We start from the raw sequence: 19625 nt of genomic DNA, 5'->3' as shown, positions 1-19625 counted from the left end.
TTTGCAACCCTATTAGTTAGGTTGCTTAATATTTCTGCTAAGTACTCTTTAAAACACCAGAATAGGGAGGATGGAGCAGGTTTAAGTTTATTAGATTGATCAGTGTTGCTGAACTATGAAATATTTTGGGTGCAGTGTATTTTTTACATACAGGTATAACAGAATAGCTTTAGTGTTGTTGTTTATTTAAACTTGAGTATGAACTTATACAAAATGCAGCAAGATATTAAAAAACAGTTTTATTGATTAAAAAACACTATATCGGATTCATATCGATATCGGCAGATATCCAAATTTATGATATCGGTATCGGACATAAAAAAGTGGTATCGTGCCATCTCTAGTATTAAGTAAGTGTCACTTACCTTTCTTCCCCATTCTGATGTTCAGCCTGAAATTCAGCAGCTCATCTTGTCTACATACTTTCAGTCGCTGCCATCTGATTGGTCTATTAGATATTTGTGGCAATGAGTGAATGAACAATAGTGCCTAGGGCGAGTGAATATCCCATTATACTTAATGGTAACATAAAAAACAAAATAATTCTTTTAATTTGTTTATTCATCATGATTCTTTGTTATCCATTGTGATTCCAAAGGGTCACAGAAAAATGTAAACCCAAAAATCAACAATGAGAAAATATAAGAAACAAAAATCTCACACACCTTTAAACAGAAATGATGCCGCCATATTTACTCTAATTATGATTTATAACTGGTATTTAACATTGATGTATTTACTTGTGTTTCATTCTCATTTACAAAATACATAAAATCAAAGACAACATACAGTATTGTTCATTTACACTGCTTTTTTTTACAGCTTTTTGTTTTTTTTAATATTTATGATACCACAGTTTCTAAACTTACAATCAACTACAGTTTCTACAGCACAGTACAGTGACAAGGGTGATAAATTCTTCCTTACATTTAATTAATGGCAATGCAATTTTATTGACAAAGGCGTCAAGACTTAGGGTAGCTTCAGAGAGTACACACAAATGTCAGCTGTTTATTTCTGTGTCATTATTGAGCCAACAACCAGCATTTCCGTGGACAAGGCCAGCGTATAGCTAATGTGCTCCGATTCCCAATAACTTCAAAGGAGAGAATAAAAGACAAATATCCAAACACTTATTGCTTTGATAACTTTTTGCACTCACAATTGACTGTTGCTCAGGCCACACGTTAATTATAGAAAAAACCCTGTAACATAAGCTAGGATATGTATCTACAAGAGACAATCTTGACGTGAACCGAGTCACCGAGACACGTTAGCGTCTTGACAGTGTACCATGCTAAACGAATACGACGATTATCTTGACATCCTTGCTCTTAATTTCATGGGTGATACAGGACGATATACAGAGAATTGAACTGCTAACGCTTGGCATTTATATTTATGCTGTGAATGTGCATCAGTGTGCTCTTAAGGGAGGATCTGGCTAATTTTATGTTCAGGCTCGCTGGACGTTTGGGCTTCTAAAGATGTTATTTGTTGCAGATTTCCAACAAAAACATCCGAACCCTTAAAGTCAGATTTGTTAAGAGTCGTGAAAAGACGAAAAATCCAGATGTTCTTGTTTCACGTGACGGGTGGCAAAGACTGACTGCAACATTGGTTTGAAAGGCTTATCTTATTAGTTACATTAGTTATTTTTATTTACATATCTTCATATGTATAACAGAGAATTAATGGTATCATATGTAAACTCAGGGCATAGGAAATATTTGGCAATAATTAATGAGAGGTGGTTTCATGGCACACTCATAGATGAGGGGAGTGAGACGGGAAAATGTATAAAGGGCAGGTCACTGTCCTGGTGGAGGGGGGGTTTGCATGAGCACCTCATGTTCACAATTACAAAATTGTCATTTGTTAGATTTTGGTCATTGTGCTCTTGCTAAACCTTGTCTCTCACTTTCACTTTCTAGCAAGGCCGCATCCAGATGTGTCTAGAAGGAATCGAGGGATTCTCCACTGTGCCTTTATGACAGTGTTCACTTAGTGCAATGGTTTGTCTGTTGTTTTCGACTGTCTCGAGTCTACGTATGGCTGCTATCCTAAAAAAATGGCAGTCTGGAGAAAAAGGATTGTATTCTTGTTAATCTGGCATGTCGATGATTGTTTTTCTTAAACATTGCAAATGTGAACACATCATAATCATTTTGCGGAATCAGGGGAATGTGGCAATATTTTCTGTGCTGTTGTATGTGTGGAATTTATGACAGTCAGCCCTTGGCAGTGAGTTCTCTATGATGAATTTCATGTTATATCTGGATACCTTTCAACCATACAGCAGACTTAAACACAATGTCCAAAATTCACACTCTCATCAGCATAACAATCCCCTTGAAATGCATTAAATCCTGTAACAGGCCTAAAGAACATACAAGCCCCAAAATAAGAACAATTAAGATGAATAACTCTTGTGCGATCACATGCCTGAAGTACTTTACAACAGCTCAAATATTTACTCTCCAACTGTTGAACTGTATTTTTTCTTGTTTCAAGAGCTAAAGACAGATTAAGGGACAGTTTTTTTGTTGCTATTGTTCCACCTTGCTTCGGTGTAAGCTGTGGAAAGCATCGTTCCCTCTCCTGAATCTAAGAGAGTCAGATGACATTTGCGTTGGCGTGCACCAAGTGCCCAAAAATCAATAATAGCATCTTCATCATGACCTAGCTACTCAATATTTTCAGGTGGCAGCACGGTGGCTCAGTGGTTAGTGTTTCTGCCTCACTGTGCTGGAACCCTGGGCGTGTCCAGGTTAAAGCTGCTGACTGTGGTCCACGACAGGCTTACAAATGAGATGTTGCAATATTTTCCTGTTTCTTTTGTTTGGTTTTGTTTTTCTATTGAACTACACCAGCCAGTGGTATTACTCTGCATCGCTCTTCATCTACACATGACGAGAAGCTCACGATGTGCAAACGACAGAGTGACAGGATGTAAATACTGCTGCCGTGTTAGCTCGCTGCAAACTTGTTTTGGTGGGGAGGTGGAGACAATGGAGAGGAAATTATTTATGTGTGACATTATTCAAATTGAGGTTTGTGGAGGGGTTTTTTTGGGTGGGGGGCAAAAAAGCATGCAAATCTGATTTGGTTTGAACTGTCCTTTAATCATGTTATCGTGCCGTGTTAGTTATCTACTGTATATTAGATCGGTTACTCCACATCCATCCACAAATCAAAGTTGCATTTGTGAAATGGTAGAAGACAAAATAAATAAATAAAAACAAAATATTCAATATTGCACCAAGAAGCACACTCACATGAATGAAAACATTCAGCTCAAACAGATAAAGGTATTTAGGTCAGCTTACACATCTAACACAATCTATGGCTGCATCTAAAACATTAGCTTGTGGGGTAACATTTAAAAAACTTTCTATTATCTTCTTCTTTTTTTTTCACGTGTAATAACCAGATTAAATCTGCGGCATGTGCTTTAAGAACAGTTCAGAAGTATTGGATCCCTACATCGGAATAAAAGCACTGTGCTGTCTTTTATGGATAAAAAATATCAAAATACAACTTAATTCAGAGTAACTGATGGGCAGATGTAGCATGTGCTGCTTACATGTTGTACTCTCAGTTTTCATAACGTTACATACATACGTTGTGACATGCAGAACACCCTCCAAAGCATACAAGAGACAAACAAACTGTAAGTCTGGGAGAAAGAGTACTAAAAAGGCATTTCTCACAAAGGGATATACAGAGTGGCTGGAAACGATGATTGAGTGTGAGATTCTAAACATTTTCTTCAAGTCGGGAAAATGTTAGGGGCACTCACACTGACAAGTGGTTGTGCTTTACATGTACGTTTCAACAAATATCTTCACCTTTGTGATTTAAATGGGTTTCATGGTAGAATGCAGTTTTCCCTTTGAGTGGGAAATGTGTATGTATGATCTTATGGCTGCTTGGAGGTGAGCGGTGTTTCACTATAGTGATGCAATAAAGGGAGAGAGGAGCTCAATAGAGCTCCTTATCGCAACAATAACAAAAGCAAACCTGGAATGTTCTATAATCTAAAAAAAATGGCAGTTAGTCTGTACACCAACACAAGACCTCAGGAGATAAAGAATGACGACGGATCTTTGTTAAGGAGGAAGCCAAGAGAAGAGTGTCTTGGTTTTACCTCGCAAAGTCAAAAATGCTTCAAATCAAGGCAGAAAATGTTGCATTTTTGAGTCGGTGTCCAACAATGGTAAAGCACTCAAGACTGGAAAGGTGAGTTGGATTTGCTCGGAAGAATGGAGGTGACTACAGAGAATTCTGCAACAATGGCTAGTGGTCATTTCTATGAGTCTATTTGCATGGCTCATCATCAAGAGTCCCCATCCCTGACCTCCAACCCCCGAGGAATGTATTTACAGTGTGGGAGACAAACTCTAATAACTAAATATGTCATTAACTATGTTTCTGGTGTTTTCATCTTTTCCAATTTAGAGTAACAATGAGGCACAAGCAGCAGATTTTACTTTAGATTTTTCTTTTTTGCAGCTCTTTGTGGAACGGAGTTGTACCAATCAAATAATTACTAATATTTACCTGCATTACAATTTACTCTTGTAGACGGGGAGAGGTTAGAGTGCAGGATTTGGAGGGCTCTTGAGCTATTCGTTCACAGTGTGGCAAAAACTCTTCTGCCCTCTGGAAAGTTGTTGGTGCCACATTATTGCAGCACCTGGCCCCGCGTCTCAGGTAGTTTGAGGGCCAGAAAACTGCCTGCCGCCAGTGCACCCGAGGCAAACAGGATGGGTACAGCCTTGGTTATGCCAACGAACGAAGTGAAGATGCTTATGCCTAACACCGCCGCTAATTTACAGAGGGCGTTGAGGAAGCCAAATGCTGTGGTTCTGAGAAAAGAAAGATAAGAAGCACAGAGTCACTTCGGTGCCTGCGCGTGTTTAAAGTAAACCAGCAGAGAAAACAGGTGCTTGATGTTACCACAGGGTGGTGCTAGAGCTCCTAAAAATCAACAGCGTTTGGCACGCTACTAAAGATAGTGCTCCTCTTTGATGAGTCTGACAACACAGGTGCTCTTACTTTATATTACTTTCAATATATATATATTATACTACAAATTATAAATAATAAATAAAGTGGAACCCAGAAAAGCTCCTTTAAAACCATTATTTGGAATCAAGAAAACCCAGAATCCCACAATGTCATCCATCCCTGCAAGCCAACCAATCATAAAGGGGCATCTGTTATGACATAACTTAACACGTCACAGCCTTTATGGTGTCAGGGAGATTTCTGGGCTTGCCTGGATTACCTACCTCTTGTCAGAGGGATAGAGCTCGACGGTCAGCACGTCCAGGGAATTCCAGGAGGCGATGCTAATTCCTCCAAACAGGCAGAGCAGGGCAATCATAGCTGATTCGCTGTTGCCAAAAGAAAGGAAGAAACAGCTGATGCAAGATATCACGCTGGAGCCCGCTGTGGATGAAGAGGGGGGAAGAATGATGTCAGAAGAATTGATGGGATTCCTGCATAACTCAGCTGAAAATGACTGAGGATCAAATCATTTTGCACCTTTGCACATAAATCTCTATTCCACAGAACACTTATTAAACAGATAAAATAAAATGATCTCTCTTTATCTCCCTCTATATTTCTTTTTCTTATCTAAATCTATAGCTATTTTTCATTCTGACCAATAGGATACGTTTCCAGACCAAACAAAACTGCACCATTGTTCCATCTATATTGCCTTTGGATGAGTTGCCCTTTTGGCAGTATTGATAATATCTGTCTTGAATGGAACTAGATGGCATCCAGAAATCTTATCATGAGCAGGTTAATGTAGGAACGACATAAATGTAGATAAAACTACACATAATAAGGTTTGTGGATTTATTTTTTCACAATCTGGACAGTGCTGCTTGTTGGCTCTTTTAGCACCACACGGCAAAAGAAGTAATCTTCCACAGGAAAGTTGTCCTTTCATGCCCTCAAGCAGCTGATAAAAGTTCTTTAAAACAAGTGATTTACAGTGCAGAGTTGTATTTAAACGTGTGCTGTATTTATATTTAAAAATGAATTGGATCAAAGCAGGCCTAACTTCCGATTCAGTAACATGGCCCATACCAAGCATCCTCAACCGTCCGATCTTGTCCATGAGCAGCGCAGAGACGATGTTGCCTGGCAACACAGCCAAGGTACCCAGGAAACTGACAAAGTAGACCATGTAGGCATTATTTTCATCGCTTATGTCACTGAGCAGGCAGCCCTCTTTGTTGTGCAGGAAAGTGCTGTTGATGAGCTTACAGTTGATCAACCTGTACTTGAAAAGATCTGTGAGGAGAAAGGAGGGATAAGGAGCGATGTTCAGGAAAGCAGGAGAGGAGACAGAAAGAGTGAGAGGTTCAAAGAACTGGTCAGTAAACTGCTGTCAGGTGGACAAAGCAAGACACTTTATTAACACTTCTGTCAATGAATGATACTAAGAGGACAACATTTGCAAGATCAAATATTTTCTTGGACCACAGAGGGGTCACAGAAAATCTGTCGATTATCTCAATCTGGAGGTTGAAAACATAAAAACACAGAAATGTGTGATGTAAAGTAAAGAAAGAATATCCAAGACTGCAGGATTATGAAGAATGAGTCAGGCTGTTACTATGTTACCTGCTTTATCCAAAGAGCCTTATTCAAAGCAGGCAGATTAAAAGCTACGACAGCATCAGAAAATTCACACAAGTTGTATTCACTAAGCAGCATAAAAAAGCTGCTTTGTTGCTGAATTTACAAAATAAAGAACACGAGATTACAACGAGCAGGTCCTGTCAAAATTAAGCTCTCTAGTAAGGAACCTATAGGACGAGCAGCAATTCCAAAATATTTCCCAGAAGGGAAAATCATCTATCATTCACTCCCAAGTGGAGAATAATGGAAGCAACTGAAGGATGAATGTGAGGAAATGAAAAGGAGAGAGAAAATTAAACTGCAGCAGCTCAAATCCACATTCTCGGGGTGTTTCTACCCTGGAGCTGGACACATGCAGCCACACTGAAGCATGACGCTGAGCCCAAATAAACCTAAAAGAAGACAACTGAGAGCTGATTGTTATGGACTTTTCTCTATTTAATGTCGACCCCACTTAACTTTTATGGGCACAGTCTAACACTGTGAAAGTTACACATTCATGACATCTCATATATATGTATATGTGTACACATATACATACATATATACACATATATATACATACATATATACATGTATATATATACATATATACATGTATATACATATATACATGTATATACATGTATATATATATACACATGTATATACGTATATACATGTATATACATATATACATGTATATACGTATATACATGTATATACGTGTATTTCATCCACTGGTGTTGGGGATCTTGTTGAAACTGATCTAATTATGAATGCACAAAAGTTGATCACTATTACAAAAGTAAGAAGCCTGGCTTACAAAAGAGCTTGCAGCACTATGATTCTAAAGTAGCTGTATGTCCCTTAATCTAAGCAAGAGCAGACACAAGCATGTATTATAAAACCATCATAGCTAGCTTTGCTGAGCCTCGTAAGCTGCATCAAACAAGACTGGGCAACTGCATTTTCATGCTTATTTAAGGTGAGGTGAACATCGAAAAAATGGGTTTTTACTCAGGATTAGATGATTTTTTTTTTTTTTACCAGACCTGTGGTGCCTTTTCCAATTCTTCAGTCTGTATTTAGAGGTGAATCAAACAAAATTCTGTTGCGTATCCAAATTTTGATGATAGGCAACGTACATTGAACATGACATGCGACACAAATGCAAATGGAGAATGTAAGATGAATATGAAACATCTGGGTGCAAAAGAATGTTTTTTAAAATATAAAGATGTTAATAATCTCTGATATTTATGCTAAGCTTCATTCAGATTGACTCACCCAGATACGGTACATGCAGCCATATGTTACAATTATTATTCTAAAAAGATTTCCTGATATGTCAGACCTTAGAAAATGAAAGTGTGCAAAGTTTAAACCTGTAGATCTGGACATTCAAAGACTAAGATGAGGGACAGCCCAGCTGCATTTTTCATGTGTTATTTCCTCGTCGTTCTGCAGTGTAAAAATAAGGTGCACCATGGCAACTGGCACTAAAGTCTCAAGTTCTGCACAGAAAACCCAAAGAGACCTTAAGCCTTAATAAGCAAACACGTTTCTAATTTCCATTATAACAAGAAACTCCTGGCCAGCAGTGATAGCACAGCTGAGCGATCGCTCGACTTGTGTAAAGACTGCAAATAACCAACAAAGCGAGACCAGGGCGGCGTTTGCATGTGTGGACACAGCTGCTGAATCTGAAACTGTCCTTTCTCAGTGTACAGTGTGTGATATAGATTTCCACATGTGGTATCATTTGTCTTTTTCAGTGAGGAAAGAATAACATTAATATAACAATCCCCCGGTGTGTAAGGGGAATACTCCGTTCAGTATAGATCCAGTCATTCTGTGGAGGTGAATAAGGAAGCAATTTAGCAGTTTGACAAACAGCCAAACTGCTCAGAGAACACACAGAACTCACTGGTAACAATGTATTTACTACACAGTAGCAACAAACTGTCACTTTATAACAGAAAACACAGGAATGAAACTGAGCCAGTAGAACTACTTGCAAGGAAGTTATTTATAAAGAGACCTCTGAAAGGTCTATAAATAGCAAAGAAAGAACAGGGGCACAGAGCAACATTATATTTTTACCATAAATGTCCATATATATAATTTATTCTGCATTTTTTCAGGGCCTGCTGAAACACACATAAAAGCTTCTAATTTAAAGGTTTTACTTATACACGACCATCTTTTCCTATTATAAAACACCTGCGAGTGTTCGTATGTGTGTTCCCTACCAGTGTTGTAGAAAAGGGTGGCAATGAAGGTGCAGTTCTTGAAGAAGGTGTTGGTGGAGGTGATGTCCTCAAAGTAACACTCCTCAAAGAGGGAATCCTCAAAAACCATAGACTTCATTTTCAGGTTCATAAACCTGCAAGCGAACACATGGAGAAAATGAACAGGTGCAGCACGGAGGTGGAGAGTAGACAGAGACAAAGGAAGATGCAAAGAGACAGAGAAACAAGTGATTTATCACAAGATTAGCATAATGCTGTCAATTTGTAACATCTGAAATCACATGCAGAGTTCAGGCTGGAAAGGCAAGGTCAAAGGAAACATCAAAGACAGGCGAGCTGAACATGAAAAAGTCTCCAGGGCTTTCATGCAATCAAACCAGTGTTTAGAATAAAACATTTCGAAGCCTCATTTATATTTGCATCTCATTTGTTGCCGTCCACCACAAGCTAGTTCTGTCTGAATAAATTCATTCATTAAGCGTTGGCCCAAAAGGCATCTGACTGACATGAAGCCCAATTCCAAAGGATTCGCTGTCATTCAAAAAACAAACACTAATGAGGAGTAAAAGAAAACTCACTTGTCGTTAAAGTACTCTCCTTGACGGTGAACCTGGTTTTCCAGGGTGAAGTTAAAGGTGACGTGTTCTACCTTCTCCTTGACAAAAACCTTGGTGCGCGAGGAGTACTCTTGCTTCTGCAGGTATTTGATCATGTCGGGGAACCACACCGTCAAACCATAGTAGCTGGAAGACAAAGAAAGATTCTCTCACAGAAAAGATCAATTTACCTCTAAGAGACCTGAGAAGGGAAAAAAGAGCCAGTGACGCTTTAAAGTTGTACATAAGTGTCATTTCTTTTTTACCATCTACATAATATGAATTTGCAAGCCGTTTGTCCAGCGCTCTGTTGGAGAGAGCTCGAGGTAATCACATTAAGCCTTAGATTAAGCCTTTAATTAAACATAATGTTGTGTACTATTGCTCAGGAACAATAGAATATAACGTCCAGGGAAATTTGATTAGTGACTGGCGTCTAGAAGGATGTTGGAAGACGAGCGTTTCAGTGCACTACGGCTTTATGGATTTATATTCGTTATTAGTTATATACATAATATATTGGCACTAACTGAAATAAATGTTAGATAAATCCAAGTAATGTTATGTTTTTCTTTAGCAAACTACTGTATCAAACTGAACCTGTTTACCAGGCTTAGTAAAGGTTCATTGGTGAAAATGAATTGTCTTACATGCACTTGAACGTTAAAATAAATACACATCAATTTATTGTTTTGTGGATCGTTATAAAGATTGCAGCATATGATTCACATTATTTTAAATAAGGCATAATATTTTATTGCTCGTGGTAAGTGGTGCCTGAGGACAATCACGTTTTTGGGAAATGTGTTAAAGATTATTTAATACATGAATATTTTTGTGCTTTGGTATAGGCTGCAATGACATCACAGCCGCATGATTCTTCAGATGTAACGATGACTGTGGAGTAGGGATGCACCGATACCGGTATCGGGTATCGGCCTCGATACCACATTTTCTAAAGTACTCGTACTCGTTAAAAGTCCCCCGATACCGGGGACCGATACCACGGTCTGAGACCTGTCTATGTTTGAGCGGCATGTAAGGGGTTAATCACAGGCGCCGAGTGCCCGCCCCCAGGCCCCGGCTGCAGCCAGTGTTGCCAACTTAGCGACTTTGTCGCTATATTTAGCGAGTTTTCAGACCCCCTAGCGACTTTTTTTCTAAAAAAAAGTCGCTAAAAAAAGACGTGAAAGCGCATATCGGATTTACTCTCAACAAGGAGTGGGTGCTGTAACGCAGTCAGTTCTTCTTTTACTCTTATGCTGTTTTGTGGATCACAAGGTTTAAAACTACTTATAAACACACACACACACAAAGTAACTCCACCAGAGTGCCTATTTCGGGTCACTTTTGCCGGTCCAAGCCCGGGTAAAGGAGCAGGGTTGGAATTGTGACATTAAAAAAACAATAATTGCTAAAAGACATTTAATTTGTAGTTCTAAATAAATTCTAAATGCATTTAGGACGTTTTTTACTCACTTTATGTCTCTTCCACGATGTTATTTCTCTCTCCAACAACATAGATTACAATTACATTAGCATGACCAATTATGCAAATTAGGTGATGACGTCATTTAGCGACTTCTAGCGACTTTTAGGACAGCCAATAGCGATTTTCCTTACTGAGGAGTTGGCAACACTGGCTGCAGCTCAGAGCTGGGAGAAGGCGAGGCGAGACATATCAGCCGTGTGGAACTATTTCAAAGTGAACGAAGACGCGAAAACAAAGGCGGACTGCAAATTGTGCTCAGCGAAATTGTCCAGAGGCTCTAAAGGTAGCGCATTTAACACAAGTAATTTACTCAAGCACCAAAATCCCAACACGACAACGAGTACAAAGAGTTTACCCACGCTTATTTACCCACGCTTATTAGCACAGAGGAGCATAGCTGATGCTATAGCAGTGGGACGGAAAATAGTTGGGCATTTTAAACACTCCGCCTTAGCCTACTCCCGCCTCGAGGACATTCAGGGACAGCTCAACCAGCCAATAAAGAGACTGCAGCAGGACGTACAGACGCGCTGGAACAGCACGTATTACATGCTCCAGTCCCTCATTGAGCAAAAGCGAGTGCTGGGCGTGTCCGAGCACGAACTCCCTGACTCACCGCTCACCAATGGGCTCTTATGGAGACGACTGTTGCCATCCTCGCCCCCTTTGAGGAACTAACTAAAAAAGTGAGCAGCTACGACGCACTAACCTCTGATGTCATCCCAGCTGTGACTGTGCTAGTGAGACTTCTAAACAGAGAAACAGACGAACAAATTTTAAATTAAATTTTGTTTTTTTATAATTATTTATTCTGTAATATGTTGCATACAACATGCTTTTCATTTTAAATAAATGTTCTTAATTCCAAACTAGTCCCTTGTTTGTTTGTTTTTTGTTAAATTATAGGACTAAAGCTGTTACCTGCAAATTTAAATCATGTTTTTATTAAGTACTGAAATGCAAGTACTCGTACTCGTTTCCAAAAAAGTGGTATCGGTGCATCCCTACTGTGGAGCAACAGTAACATGATGAACACCAAGATGGCCATGAGAGAGACACCATGAATAACTCTTTGGACCCTGCAGAAAGCAGTGCTGTCATCCTGGAACAGATCCCATCAGGATAGAAATGATGATCACAGAATAAACTAGCCCGTTCTCACTCCCGAGGCGTAACATGCCGACGTTTTGTCACGTCCCGCGTTGTACCTGAGGAACGCGAAAGGAGACCTTCGGCGTTCTTATGGTACGCGGTGGGTTATGGCCGAAATCCAGTGCAATGACGCTCCCGCGGTAACAGACGTTCCAGCCCTGTATTCCAGCCCTAAACCTAACCTTATCCCTAGCCCTAACCATAACCTTTTTCCTGAACTTAACCAGGACTTTAATGATGTTAAATAGCGTGTTTCTAAGCGATTTGAAGAAAAAGAGGGAACATGTGTAGATTGAGTCCATACGGTTCTCATATTTCCTCATTTTTTCCGAGGTTGTCATTTAGGAACGTGGTGGGTAGCCGAAAACGTAATATGTTGACGATTTGTCACCTAACGTAAAATGTTACGCTTTGGGAGTGAGAACGTGTTGAATAAACGTGATCGCCCAAGACTTTGTTCGTATTGATTTGTAGTGATCATGCCAACAAAACAGCATAACCCTGTGGGAGGGGTCATGGGTTCAGGGTGAATCTATTTGATTCTGCTTTTTCATTCTCAACTACAAAAAGAGCCATTTGAGTGATTCAGCAGCACTGCTGACACTAAATGACATGAAAGTGATAGCATCCATCCTGCTTCAAGCCCCTTTTTGTTTTATACTCACTGATAAATTCCTGCTTTCACCAACTATTATAATTATGAACCTGCCGTGGCAGCTAGACCAGGAGATAATGTTGGCCTTTACGTTTAAATCACCGACAGCCAACTGACTCCTGATAAACAAACACAAAGCCGCTGTGATCAACAGCCATCTGCTCTTTTTAGTTTAGACAAATACACAGATTTCACTATGCAACACAGAAAATCCCGCATTAGTGCGCCGTTAATACACCTGATCCTACCTGAAGGACATAGAGAACCACACAGCCATCATCATGTAGGTGGTGCGCCGGTACTCGGGAGAGAAAATGGTCTGGAAATTACTCCAAACCTGAAGAAACACACATAAACACAGACAGACACAAGAGATGTGCAAAGAGAAAGTAATAAATGTAAAGTACACTCAGCTAAAAAGTCAATAGACTTCAGACATTTCTGAAAACAGGGTTCTTTTCACCAACTGTGAGAAATAAAAAGCATCTCCCAGAATCCCTTTCCAGTTTTAGTGTAAACAAAGACCGAAAAGGGAGAGCACAAACACACAGAGTCACTAAACACACAATAAGATCTGACAAGATAAACAGAGCCTTGGTGAGATTTTTAATATATCTTCTTTTTAGTTACAATTCCTTCAGATCACGACCAGGTCCAATTTAACAAGTGAAGCCAACTCAAAGCCTGTCAGTGGAGTTCTGATCGTCACAGAAAACAAGATGCTGCCATTTGATTCTGTGGCTCTCGTCTTCTCAGACACAACCTTCAGTCATCACGCCCAGTTTCAAAAGATCGAAGCAACGATGGCAAAAAATGTCCCGTTTGAGCCTCCAGACCAGGACAACACAAACCACCGGGAGACTACATCCATCTTTAATACACAGTCTATGTTTCCACTAGAGGTGGGAATCACCATACATCCCACGATACGATATTATCACGATACTTAACGCACGATACGATATTATCACGATACTTAACGCACGATACGATATTATCACGATACTTAACGCACGATACGATATTATTGCAATTTTTAAAAATATTTTGCGATATTCAGATTCTGTACATAAAGATAAACTTTATCAATATTCATTTTATCTAATATCAAAGTCTCACACTCAGTCTTTCTCTCATTTCAGTTTGATTGTTGACAAACTGAACGGTTTGTATTACAGTCTAGTCCAACTTAACTGAATCAACCATCTGGTACAATTATAGCTATTCTGAACTATGCAGTTTATGAAAACTATGCAGCCCCTTCAGCAACTGAAGAATTTGAAAGTAAATTAAAACAAAATAGAATTTTACATTAAATAAAAAAAAGTTTTAAACTTAATTAAAATAAAACATCTTAAATTAAAATAAGTAAACTGTCATGTTTATTGCTGCCATAAAAAAAGTTAAACACATTTGGACAGTGAAGGAATGTCAGGATTCTTGCTCTCTGAAGTCAGAGCATGTTCAACTTTTTTTGTAACAAAATATCGATTTCTGCTGTCCCTGTATCGATACATTATTAGCAAACAAAATATCACAATACTACACAGTATCGATTTTTTCCCCCACCCCTAGTTTCCACAGACGTAGGACTAAGTAAAGCAACAAAAAGTGTTATCAAAAGACTGTATAGATTTTTCAAGTTTTCAAGTTAAAGTAGCTGTATGTAAATTGCTGATATCACAAATTTGCTGTGCACATTTTCTTGTCCATTTACAGCAACACTGTTAATGGATTGTGTTTTGCTTTTCTAGTGTTATTGACTGCTCAGAACACTTTACACTGCAAACCACATGAGGCCATTTACAGAAACATTCAGTTATTTATTCTATTCATATCAGGCACTTTATCCATTACACCCGGTTCTGGAGTAGCCACGGATCAAAACAGACCTTCTAATTAATGGACAACCTCCTGAGCCACAAGTTTGAATCCTTTCTCCTTTTCATTCTCGTTCTTTTTCATTTAAATATGTATCAAGTAAGAAATTGATTTTAAAAAAAGAATAATCAGGGTTTTTTCTCACCTGATGGAAGAGCGTGGTGAGCTTTATCCTCCATTTCTCGTGCCAGGCAGCACCATCGCCCATGTTTACCAGCTCATCCATCTGCTTCACTGTTTTGATGGTGGTCACCTGGGAGGTATGATTTAATTGTTCTGTTTAATTGTTAATCGTGCTCCTCTTGAGAGTGCTTTACAAATCTCTTTGTTAAAAAAGTTTCATAGAATAATCACACAACTTCATATAAAAGGATTTATTTTCCCATTAAAGTTCAGTTAGTATTACAATGTATCCATGTTATGAGGCTAACAGCTGACCAGTAACACCACAATCTGTAAAACACAGAGAGTTGTTTTAATAATTTTACTCAAAGAAAAGATTATAAAACATCTTTGAATCACCATTTTTCATTTAAATTATTAATATGAACTGTACAGCCTGAGGCATAAAGAGATTAAAGACGTTTAAAGAGCATCTGTTTTAACTCATTAATATGCAAAATTATGCAGCACGGAGCTCTAAACCTGCTGCACTCTATAAGCCCACGAACTGCAAACTATTATGATGATGTTATTTTCTGCACTAATGCAAACGTGTTAGCATGAAAGAAGCTTAACATTCTTGAGTGTTACTTACAGAGAAGACCCTCTCGGGGTAACCCTTGGCCCTCATGTTGGTGTCGTGAACTTGCTTCAGAATCATCCACGCCTCGTCGTGTTTGCCATTCTTTTAGGGGGGGGCACAAAAAAAGATGTTTAGCAGATCCTTCATTTTCATTTTCAGTTTAATTAACACCGCTTATATTTTATTATTTATTTATTATATTAGTTTTTATTTGGTGTTGTTGTCTTTCCATCATGGATGATTATTTGTTTTGGGTTTTTTTGTTTTTAGTTCATTGTTTGTTTTATTATGAATAGATTTTTAATTTTAATGTGACACTCGTTTTCAAGTTATTATCTTAACTTAGTTTATTCTTAACCATTTGAAGGCAACTGGACGTCTTTTTGGTTTCTTCAGTACCTAAAATCCGAGACAAAGATAAGATCTTTCATTTACCGTTTGTAAACGAGGTCTGGGCATATAGGAAATCGTGTGCAGTACTTAGAGTCACATTCAGATAAATGCATATTTATACAACTATTAAACAATGTGCACACTTAGATAAATTATGTTTTTGTTTTTCTTAAACAGATAAAGATGTAACCTTCGTGCCCTTGGAGGTGGTTCTGAGATTCACGCGAGCCAGGGGTGTGGCTACTTTCTGAAACACAGCCATGCTTCAACATCCTTTGAGCTAATAAAGTTACGTCGGTCACAATTGGCTCGCAAAGAATCTCGAGCCTGCGTTACGGGCAGCTGATAGCTGGTGTCGTCAGCCACCACCTCTGTTCAGTGATGATCTTTCACGGTGGACATGGATGACCTCTTGGATTAGAAACTGAATATTTTCACGAATCAAAAAGAAATCCAGTTGCTTTTATTTCTAGCCTTCAGAATATGACCTGGATGATTAAGAATGTGCAGGTTATATATAGTGCAGAGTCTTCCTTTGAGTTGTCAGTTCCTGTTCCTCACACAGCATCTTGTTTCGTATTTTATGACCTTTTAATTTTGCTTTGGATTTTACCTCAGTCTGCTGCCTCTGCATTGATTTCTCTGCCTGTAATCTTGCCCTCCGTTTGATTCTTCTTCTTCTTTAAATTTCAGTAAGTACAGCAGTTATGTTTATGTGAAAGCCCGACTACATTTCAGTCCAAATCGAGACTAAACCACACACAGTACACGTGGAAATGTTTCAAAATGCCAAATGAGAGGTTGTTGATTCTACAGTGTTTTATCTTTTTCTGCAACCAGCTGCAGCTTCATTTACTAAACTGAGACATTCTGACGTGAATGAAAGTGCGTGGGACGTGAGTGCAGGTGTAAGACCGCTAAAATCACATTTTAAATATGTAGAAACAAGGAGATACAAGAAGTGAGAACATCTGGTGGTATAAACCAGCAGCTAACATGATTAGCTAAAAGTGGTTTAGTACTAAAATACTGACAACATGCCTGATTTCTTTTATATATTGTAGGGCTGCACGATTAATCATTAGAAAATCGCGATCTCAATTCATACTTATGTGCGATCTCATTTCCAAATGACAACGATTAAAAAAAAAAAAAAAAAGACGACGATTGTACCGCATTTTGATCCGGGACGTAATCTGCATGAAAACAAGCGCTCACTGTTCCTGCTCAACAAATGACAAGGGCGGAGCCTTATACCACGTGATCCAGAAGCTGGCTGCTAAAATTAGCAGGGAAAAAACAACGGAGAGCACGTCAGGGATGACGAGAAAGTGACAGGAGAAAATCCGTCCCGGTCAGCCACCCAAACATCAATAACGGGAACCTTATACAGCGCTTCCCTATACCCGTCGAACTCCCGCAGGCACAAAGAAATTTACTATATATTACTTATCACCTGACCAAAGATATGGCTCCATCAACACTGTGCAAATTTGGCCCGCAGCCTAATTACATTTGGCCCGCGAAGCCAATACTAAATTACTATTAGAGCTGGCCTACTGGTATTATACAGCTAATATATATATATTGTTTAGTATTAAGCTTTGCTTGTTCCATATTCAGTTTTTCAGCAAAACGTGTTTGAGTTCATAAGAAGAGATTCATTCTCAAATCTGGAGGAAGATTTTTTTTTCAGTAAATATTAATGTTAGCTCGCGACCTTGTTCCAGTTTTGAATTTTGGCCCACTGTGTATTTGAGTTTGACACCCCTGTCCTAGACAAACACTACACAGTGCCGTCCCGCAACTATGTTTCTATTGTTGCACTACCTGCTCTATACACGCAGTGTCGAGCAACGGTGGAGACGGAATTTCAAGCAGTACAACATTTTGCAGCAACGACAAAATGTGAGACATTTGTTGTTTTTATGTTTATTTATTGTTTTTATGTTCAGTCTCAACTGTTACGAAGTTGATGTGCAGTTAATAAGCGCAATAAATATTTATACTGGAAAAGAAAATCGTGAGGGAACCGTGATCTCAATTCTAAGCCAAAAAATCGTGATTCTCATTTTATGCAAAATCGTGCAGCCCTACCTCGTAGACACAAATAAAAGCAGGTTTTGATTTTTTATATATATTGAGCGTTTTTTTTTTTCTGTGTCAGTGTTTAAAACATACTGAACTGAACTCAGAATCTTTGATGTATATTTCAGCATCTCCAATGTTCAGATTGCTCCTGGACGATAAGTATGTACATATTAAGTTATTCAAAATGTTTCCGGAAAAGTGCATAAGCAGCACTTTGTCTTTAAGGCTGTTTATGCTTTCAAGCATTCAAAATGTATTCAAAAATATATTTCCACAAGGTCTAAGTGGGGTATGAGCTGTCAGGCTGACCTCAAGGAAGAAGCGGGGGCTCTCAGGCATGGTGGTGAGGGCAGAGATGGCCGCCACGGAGGGGAAGGCACACACCAACACAAAGACACGCCAGCTATGGAACTGGTAGGCCGAGCCCATCTGGAAACTCCAGCCTACACGAGGAAAGGAAGCAAGAAGAGACGTGAGACAGAACTGCAGCATTTGTCATTTGCAATAAAAACCGTAGAGAAATGTAAAGACAAAATTAGCATTTACATAGCTTAGAGTGGATACTGGCCAACTGGTGCGTGAGGAAACAATCTCGAAGGTTAGAACGTTCATATTTAAATGCTGTACATTTTTTTACCATAGTGTGGGATGATGGCCCAAGCCATGGCAGATGCGTAGATGCCACCAATCATCCAGAACATGCAGAGCCAGGACAGATGTTCTCCTCGCTTCTCTTGGGCGAGGAACTCAGAGTAATAGGAGAACACAATTGGGATGGAGCCACCAATGCTGTGGAGTTAAAACGGAAGGTAACAGAATAAGAAAAGGTAGCATCTGTTCCCATAACAAAAGTGTGTCATTTGTGATTTTTATTTATCAGATTGATCAGTGAATGACTGAGAATTCATTGAACTGTCCATCTTGGTATTATTTACATACTTTCTTCCATGTGTGCTAATATTAAATCAAATATTTCTAAAGATTTGTAATATAGATATTAATTCTGTTTGTGTCGTTTAACTATAGCATGTACAGCAAATCATTTTAATGGATTTCACCAAAAATGAAAACAGAAAAAATGCACCATCTAATATTTATGAATTTTTTCTTACAACCAGCTGAAAGTGCATGATTTCATGCAGGCTGGCATTCTGCTATAACCACCAGCAATGAGCACAAAATGCTTCGACTAAAATCCTTTTACAACAGCCTTAAGATGCTGCATGCAAGTAAAACTACAGACAGGTTGGCTTGTTGCAGTAGGTCAATATTCACATTGTTAGTCAATGACTTTGGACCATGTTATGGAAGCTGTGGATGTTTCTAAGCCCAAACCTGAGGAAATGGGAGGCCCAAAAGTACCTTTCAACACTTCACCTGAGATACAGCAAACACCAAATACAACCTTCATATTTAATCTGCTCTGTGCCACGTGACATTGCTCTGCTTATCAGTTTGGCTGATGTACTACAGTGGGTCGTGACTGCCTCATCTCCAGCTCTGGCAGCTGTGCCTGAGTGACTCATCTATCCCCTTACCCCACACCAGAGATCAGGCGGCACAACAGGAAGGAGCTGTAGCCCTGGACGAAGGACGAGAAGAAGGCGAACACACTGTTGATGGAGAGAGAGATGAGGAGGGTTTGCCGTCGCCCGATTCGGTCGGCCAGGCCGCCCCACAAAAAAGCCCCAACCATCATCCCCAGGTACACGATCAGACC

At 39.1% G+C, this 19625-nt stretch overlaps 1 protein-coding gene and 1 long non-coding RNA gene across 2 annotated transcripts in view; both read right to left on the bottom strand.

Annotated features, from left to right (window-relative positions):
* Nucleotides 1–19625, bottom strand: part of sv2a (synaptic vesicle glycoprotein 2A) — a 62133-nt gene continuing 42508 nt past the window's right edge. Inside the window, exons 3-13 of the mRNA XM_085178298.1 lie at nucleotides 19444–19624; nucleotides 18543–18694; nucleotides 18215–18348; nucleotides 15434–15523; nucleotides 14822–14929; nucleotides 13044–13132; nucleotides 9479–9643; nucleotides 8901–9034; nucleotides 6109–6315; nucleotides 5298–5457; nucleotides 1–4871 (exon numbers count right to left, since the gene is read on the bottom strand). Of these exons, the coding sequence (XP_085034424.1) occupies nucleotides 4688–4871; nucleotides 5298–5457; nucleotides 6109–6315; nucleotides 8901–9034; nucleotides 9479–9643; nucleotides 13044–13132; nucleotides 14822–14929; nucleotides 15434–15523; nucleotides 18215–18348; nucleotides 18543–18694; nucleotides 19444–19624 (1604 nt within the window). The 3' untranslated portion in view covers nucleotides 1–4687. The remainder of the gene's footprint in view (nucleotides 4872–5297; nucleotides 5458–6108; nucleotides 6316–8900; nucleotides 9035–9478; nucleotides 9644–13043; nucleotides 13133–14821; nucleotides 14930–15433; nucleotides 15524–18214; nucleotides 18349–18542; nucleotides 18695–19443; nucleotide 19625) is intronic.
* On the bottom strand, nucleotides 15696–18208 carry LOC146509071 (uncharacterized). The gene is made up of 2 exons (XR_014876971.1): nucleotides 16108–18208; nucleotides 15696–16077 (listed from the first exon to the last, which is right to left on the bottom strand). It is a non-coding gene; the product is annotated as an uncharacterized LOC146509071 (long non-coding RNA).

This window comes from Neolamprologus multifasciatus, chromosome 11, assembly GCF_963576455.1.
Source record: "Neolamprologus multifasciatus chromosome 11, fNeoMul1.2, whole genome shotgun sequence".
Lineage (NCBI taxonomy): Eukaryota > Metazoa > Chordata > Actinopteri > Cichliformes > Cichlidae > Neolamprologus > Neolamprologus multifasciatus.
The sequence above is the reverse complement of the archived record's forward strand: the minus strand, read 5'-3'. Positions and strand labels throughout refer to the sequence as shown.